The sequence below is a fragment of the Rhipicephalus microplus genome, chromosome X (assembly GCF_043290135.1).
Source record: "Rhipicephalus microplus isolate Deutch F79 chromosome X, USDA_Rmic, whole genome shotgun sequence".
Classification (NCBI taxonomy): Eukaryota; Metazoa; Arthropoda; class Arachnida; order Ixodida; family Ixodidae; genus Rhipicephalus; species Rhipicephalus microplus.
Genome location: NC_134710.1, coordinates 249,897,671 through 249,905,091, shown reverse-complemented (window position 1 = coordinate 249,905,091; position 7,421 = coordinate 249,897,671). Strand labels below are relative to the sequence as shown.

Here is a 7,421-nt window from a genome sequence, read left to right as displayed (position 1 = left end):
ATTTGCAGTCACGGTACTCGCATTTCCTGTGTGTTTTAGACAGACAAGAAAATGATCACTTCCGTAGAGGTTATGAATAACAGACCACTCAGTTGTTGCCAAGAGTGATGGAGAGCTGATAGCAAGATCTATTGCTGTGTATGAGTTGTGCGTGGCGTTAAAGTATGTTGGCTTCTTTTTAATTAATATACAGAAGCTGGAGGACAAGAGGAAGTCTTCAATTAAGGAGCCCCGATGATCCATACTTCTGCAACCCCATAGAGGGTGGTGCGCATTTAAGTCTCCAACCAACAGAAATGGATGTGGAAGCCTGTCGATGAGTGTTTCGAATTCTTCAGTAGAGAGGTGGTATTCCGGGGGGATATATAGTGAACACACGGTTGTTATTCGTCCAAAAATTAGGTTTCGTAATGCTACTGCCTCCAAGTCAGTAACCAGAGTTAGGCTTTGAGACGGAACTGCTTTCTGCACCACGATAGCGACACCGCCAGATGAATGGACAGTGCCTTGTCTGTCCTTTCGGTATACCACATATCTTTTTAAAAGGCTAGTGTGTGTAGGTTATAAGTTTGTTTCCTGTAAGAAAAGTATGATCGGTTGGTGTTGTGCAAGTATTTCATAGATGTCGTCTAAGGTCCTAACTAGGCCGCGGCAATTACAGTAGATGATACTTTCGGCAGCCATTTTCATGAATGAGGAAAAGAGTGCGACTTATTCACACTTCTCTGCCTTTATCAGGCGGCTTCACTGGAGGGTGTTTGTTCCCTTTGAGGCTATCAATTGGGCCCCGTCTATTCTAGCCACTGTAGCCCCGCCTTACTTGGGGGATTTCGTCAGCATCTTAGATGCTGAGGATCCTAGTGTCGCTTCCATTGCCTCCGGTGGACCTTCGGAAGCTAATAGAGGTTTATCAGAAGAGACAGATGTCTCAGTTGTCTGTGTCGTCCCTGGGGTCTGATGGAGGTCTACCTCTGGGACTTGAAAGGTTGGTGCAGCTGGTGGCTGCTTGTTGGGTGGCAGAGATGTGCACGCATCAGAAAAACTGTATTGGGTGCCCACCATCACTAGACGCCACACGGCTCCCCGGCGAGCTGCGTCAGCGTATGATCTTCCGGAAAAAAAGGGACACCTTCTTCCGGGCTTCCAAAAATGTGATATTTTCTATAACTTTGGTGTGAATAATAGCCTTTTATTTCTTGAATGCTTCACATGTGCGCGAGTACGCGGCATGCGGCTCGTTACAGTTAGGACATTCTGTTTGATTCGAAGTGCATTTCTCGGTTGGATGCTCATGGTCACCACATTTCGCACATGTTAGTTTTCCGCGGGAAGTGTTTGATCCATGTCCGTATTTCTGGCATTTGAAGCACCTTCTATTAGATTTGAGAGTTCTGGCTATCAGAAGACAGACAATGACTCAGCAGATTCGTTGTCTGTAAGAGAGTGTATGATCAGAAAGTGTGGAAAGTGGTCTCAATCAGTTCGGGTACGTTTAGAGCGTTCATCGGTGCGGTTCCTTTTCAGGGACCAATCATTCTGAGAGGAGAAGGATTTCGCCATGTGAAGCATTTGAAGTTCGGCGGTGATGGTGACCAACTACCACCGGGCCCAACAAGGGGACGCTACATGGTAGAACACTTGAAGGCGCCAGCCATACATCACTGCTATAACCAAATATAGTTACCCAAGGTTGGGTCTAGGTAACACAATGTTAACCTTTTCCGACAGAAAAAAATGGCAGTAGACAGAAGAGAAAAGGTGACAGGAGAGATAAAAAGTGAGAGGTAAAGACGAAGACGAGGGGAGAGAAAGGGAGGATCCTTTGCATTTAAAAACGTCAAATGTGTTCCACAGGCTTGATTTAAACAAACCTCCGAAAAGGGCTATTTTCAGTTCCTTCTCGTATTTTTTTAACGAACTTGAAGGAGCAGCAAATAGCTTTTCTTCCTATTTGTTATTATTTTTTGTGCGGTTAAATAGGTCGAAGCGCGAGAAGTGGTTGAATTCGTGCATCCGCCGAGCATGTCCCCGTTCACCCTGCCACTCAGCAGTAATTAATGTCAGGTCGTGCTTGGTCACATGCTTCGGTTGTCGTGCCCAGTGTGTAGATGGGAAATGCAAGACGGAGAAACTTGATGAGGTGTGCAAGAAAAAGACAGGAAACCAGTTTGACTGGGTCAACCAATGTATGTGCGTCACGAAGCAGTGAATGTAAAGTTGGAAAATCGAGACGTCGCATGTCCAGTGTGCCTGTGTGCAATTCTTACAGCAAAATTTCCAGATATTTGAAGTTTCTCTATTTTATAATGTAAGCAAATACACACAAGTTTTGTACTGTTTTTGGCACTAAAATTGCAGCCGTGATCAATAATCTCGTGCATGGTCTCTCTATCTGTGTGTGTAATGTTTTACGCACATTCTGGCATTCTGGCTGTTCGATTTTGCGACAGGGCGGTGTTCCTGCGCTGCACAGCACAAGTTGTCTCACGTGCTCTATGTATGGAGCTGCGAATTTCGTGCCTCTTATTTTCCTTTATAATTGGTCTATTTTCGAGAACAGTTCTAAAAATTTTCTAGTCTGCATGTATCAAAATTCCAGCCGGTAGTTTTTAGCATTCTCTTTCAAGCGTAAGAAATTTCGCAATACCAAAAAAAAAAACTTCAGGGACAGTCGAATGAGAAAAAAAAAACGAGCAGGTTTTCACGAAGTGGCGCCCGTGGCGGTACGGTATGGTATGCTATATTTTTATTCAGGTCCTGGAGATCAACGCTAAGGTTGACGCAGGCGGCTCCCACGTTCGGAAAGTAAGGTTTAACCTTACCACCATTTCGAGGGCCTTCTTGGGCGGCCTGTGGTTGGTCTGAAAGAGCTTCACGTTGAACGACTCTTTACCACTAGTAGCTAAATGATTTTATTCAGGCTTCGATCACGTAGCGAGTGCCGTTTTAAGTTTTAAGTAATGTTTTCCTGGGACAAATCGACAGGTCCGTTGCCAATAAATTGATGAATATGTCCTGCCACATTTTTTTGTTATGTTGATGATTTACTTATTGTAATTAAAACCGACATTCAGCATAGCATGAGAGCTGACATATTAAACTTTTTAAAGGATTCTCGCCTTGGGCTTAAGTTCACCTCCGAGCTGCCTGAAAAAGGAGAGCTTCGGTTTCTAGATATTAGAATGCGGTTTCACGAGGAACATTTGTGTTGGTCGTAAAAGCCCCGATCCGCAAATGGTATCTTGCCATTCACCTCAGGCCATTCTAAGATAGTTAGGTCCGGCTTTATTTATGCTGCACTGCGGGGTGCGCTCCAGAAAACGTGCACGCATGCGTTGAAAGAAAGTTTCATGAGCCAGGTTGAGAGGCTGAAGTTGGCGGGCTACCCTGATACGGAAATCTTGAGGAGTTGTCAAAAGCTAATCAAGTGGGTCCAAGGCGTAAGTGATACGCACAGGAGAACAGAGTGCGTGCGCAATGAAAAGAAACCGGTCGTGGTACCCTACGTGCGCAAGTCTCCACATTGCTTGAAAAATGTGGCCAGTAGGTATGGGGTACGTGTGGTGATGTCCTCTTCCAAAAAGTTGTCCTCCATTTGCGCCCGCGTGCATAAAAGTAGTTCGGGTTTACGAAAGACCTGCTCGTACTGTCCGGAGAAGAGAAAAAATAGATATGTTCAGTGTAAATCGTGTGTTTTATATATGTTACCATTGTCATGCGGGGGTGCTTACATAGGACAAACCGGGCGGTGCCTTAACGTGAGACTGAAAGAACACTTAACCTCTTTAACGGCCACTGGCGGGTTGCACCTGCCAGCTCATTGTAAGCAGTGCTGCCAACAATTGGCAGATAAAGCCACTTGTTTGTTTGGACATCGGGACAAGTGCACCAGGGAAGTGATGTAGGCTTTTTTTCATTGAAAAGGAGGGGGAAAGGTGTGTAAGAAAGCCGTCCGTGGCCCTTGGTGAAAAAGAAGTTCGGTACCTGGGTTCTGCGCTGCCATGTTAAAGTGATTGTTAGTTTGTTAGGGACTGTTGCGTATGTTTTCGGCAAGTAGGAAGGTGTGTTTTTTGTTTTTTTTTTGGGTTGTTACACGCGTGTTGATGTTCAATATGATAAGGCTTGTTTCGTACCTTGTTTGCTTTGATGCGCAGACGTCTTTGGTTTTCCACGTGACCGGGTCGAATGCTTGATATATGTGCGTGTATCTTCCAATAAAGTTTTGTTGCCACTTCAGCGCGGTGTCGTCTCTTCCTCTGTCCTTTTCTATATTTGTGCGCTGTTTTTACTTCCCAAGTATGAACCACCAGCAAGCCCAACTTTCGCTATTATAGGAAAGAGACAGTGGCGTAACTAGGGGGGGGCAAGGGGGTACAAGTGCCCCGGGCGCCACTAGGGAGGGGGCGCCAAGCCGAGTCCTCGGGTTGGCGCCCCCTGGAAAGGTTGTCAATGTTTTTTTCCGTAAAACCGCCTGGAAGGGGGGAGGGGCGAGGTTGTAATGTACGACTGGAAGTGGGGATGGTGGTGAAGGAAAGGGTTGCCGCAATGGCTTTTGCATCGGGAAAAGGATCCTCTATTTTCATTTTGCTGCGCTACCTCCGTGCCTTCCCATGACCCTCGGCTAAGCTTTGTTTTGTGCTCCGCAGCACTGGGTTAGATGAGTTTCAGCGAACCCCACCAGCCTCCCAAACCACTTACTGAAAGCTTCCCTGAAACCAACCACGTACGTAAACAAAATAAAATAAAAAAGTTCGAATGCACCTTTTTTGAGTAAGAACAGAAAACTCCAACGAAATAGCCGATCGTCCAACGACTAATCGTCCACGCAGCGGCGGAAGGAAGGGCGAATATAATCCGTGACCTCGGCACCAAAGGCTAAACAAAGGCGTTTATTCGCAGAGTTCTCTGGAGGAAAGACGGAGAAAGCGTGACACGACGGCGACGTTTGTTGATTCCCTGCATCGCGGGCGCCAGCAAAGCAATAGAAGGGCGGGGGTCAACGTTTCCCACATGCCATCCACCGCCATGGGCAGGTTCATCCTTTGGCCCAAAGAACACGCACCTGCGAAAAAAGCGCAGAGCGTAGTGTACCCGACAGCATGTGCCGACTGCCCCGCTTCGTACGTTGGAGAAACCAAGAACTTCCCTGAAAGAATGCGGCCGCACAAGGATGACCTCCATCAATGGAACAGCGAACGGAGCGAAACGGCAGAACACTCCGACCAGTTTAACCCCCATACCAGACCCGAGGGCGCGGTGTCTAGCTGGTTGCTTTGTTTTGTACTCACCCTGCATTCCTTGGGATGCACAAATAGCGCGAAAGCTTAGGTACGAGAAACTTGGGCCTGGGAAGCGCCCGTGCCGTCAAGATTTTTGCAGTGTGGACTGGAAGAGAACAATGACGGGTAAGGGACTTCCGGAAGTTTGAATAAAAAAAGAAAAATACTATACAAAAACGCGGGCGTAGCTCATCGAAATCAGAACTGGTGGCCCTTGGCCTCCGAAATGGCCCGCCGCGCGCCAGTAGGCAATCGCGGAAGCCTACATTAGCGCTAATAATAATAATAATATAATAATAATAATAATATTATTTAATATTATTATTATTATTATTATTAATATTATTAATATTATTATTATTATTATAATTAATATTATTATTATTATTATTATATAATAATAATAATAATAATAATAATAATAACAAACATTATCACGGGCATAATGAGGGGCGCGGAAATATATTTGCCCTGGGCGCCGTCCTATCTAGTTACGCCACTGGAAAGAGAGTGTTACTTCAACGCGTTCTGACTAGACAAAAAGCGTTGTTTTTTTTTCAAGGAGAAGGAGATTTGTACTACAGCATGAATAAATGAAAAACACCTAAAGCAGTGTAAAATTCAGTAATTGGAGTAATTTGGCAATACACACTTGCTTCAGGTTACCAATTTCATATGGTCAACCAAACGTGGTGGCGTACCTGCAGACGTCGACGCGGATGACCTGCTTAGCCGAAGGGTCCCTGTCCTGCAAATTGACCACGTACTTCCACTGGGAGCGGTCGCTGAGTCCTGCCTTTGGCGACACGAACATGGTGCGCACGGGACAGGCCGGGTCCACCTCGGGCGCTCGCTTCACCAGGTCTCTACGCAGAGCGTCAGGCAGCCTTCTCACAGCACGCCGCCGGCAGGCACTCGATCCCCAATGAGCCACAAACCCCGAGCCTCACGAACGTTCGCGCTCTATAATACAGACACCGCTGCTTGGGCACCGATGCGGCGATACAGTGAATAACTTGCCCACTTGGTCTGCCGAGGTGAGATATGCCGCACTTTTTCCCCGTAGAGCTTGATAGCAATGCACCACTTATACCTTAGACTCTGAGGCATTCTGCAACTGAGACGATATATATATATATATATATATATATATATATATATATATATATATATAAAGCCTCCAAGAAGCAACTCTTACTTTAAGTATACACCGCTTGCATAGCCATATATTGTAGTTCTGCGAAACGCGGCCATAGATTCACGGAAAATTTTGGCGCTATAGAATTAATACTGAGCACACATTTGAACAAATCATGGCGCTCGGCGTACTGTTAGGGACGGCGGACGAAACAAACAAACAAACAAACAAGCTTGGAATTGGACTTGTGCAGACCTGCTGACCAACTCTAGAGCTATGCTGTGAATTCCCTCTTAGCTCGGGAACTAAAACGAACGCACACAACAGCATTAACCGCATCGCATAAATTGGTTCACAAATATTTGAATATTTCAAGTTAGCGAATCCGCGTGTGCGGTATAGTCACCTTTTATGGTAGACAAACGTTGGCGGTAGGACGATTGTGGCATCGGGCCAATCATCGCCGTCCTGGTGCGACAGCTGGTGGTGGAGCTGCGGCTCCTGGTGTTGCTGGCGCCTTCGGTGCTGCTGCTGTGGCCTACGATGCTGGTGCGGACCTCCGTGGTGATGCGGCGGTCCACCCTGGTGGTCGTAGTGGACTGCCGTTTGATACACGACGTAGCTGTCCGTGCGTGGCTGGTCGGGAAGCAGCGCACGGTTTGGCTGCGAGTCGCCCAGACTCTCGTCCGAGAACAGCGTGGACAGGTTGAAGTGCTTACTCTTGCTGCCCAGCAGCACGTGGTAGATATAATCTCTGCGCAGATGTCACACGCACAGCATGGGAATCGTGTGTGATTAACCGAATGGTTGGCTTGCTAGAATTTTTCGTTGGTCTATCAATGTTCACTAAAACATGGGTGCATAGTCCCGCAACGCCTACTGAAAAACTCCAATTTTGCCACTCTTTTATCTTGTATAGGAGACTCAAAAAAAAAAAAAGAGTCGGATCAGGAGATACAATTGACAGTTAGCTAATCATTCTTAACTGCTCCCTTAAAAATTCT

General features: G+C 46.4%; 1 protein-coding gene and 1 long non-coding RNA gene across 2 annotated transcripts in view; both read right to left on the bottom strand.

Moving 5' to 3' along the window:
* The window catches only part of LOC119161606 (uncharacterized), an 87,992-nt gene that overhangs the window by 9,982 nt on the left and 70,589 nt on the right, over positions 1-7,421 (bottom strand). The window contains exons 3-4 of the mRNA XM_037414152.2: positions 6,824-7,171; positions 5,981-6,145 (exon numbers count right to left, since the gene is read on the bottom strand). Coding sequence (XP_037270049.1) covers positions 5,981-6,145; positions 6,824-7,171 — 513 coding nt within the window. The remainder of the gene's footprint in view (positions 1-5,980; positions 6,146-6,823; positions 7,172-7,421) is intronic.
* On the bottom strand, positions 4,851-5,408 carry LOC142776060 (uncharacterized). The gene is made up of 2 exons (XR_012887269.1): positions 5,289-5,408; positions 4,851-5,062 (listed from the first exon to the last, which is right to left on the bottom strand). It is a non-coding gene; the product is annotated as an uncharacterized LOC142776060 (long non-coding RNA).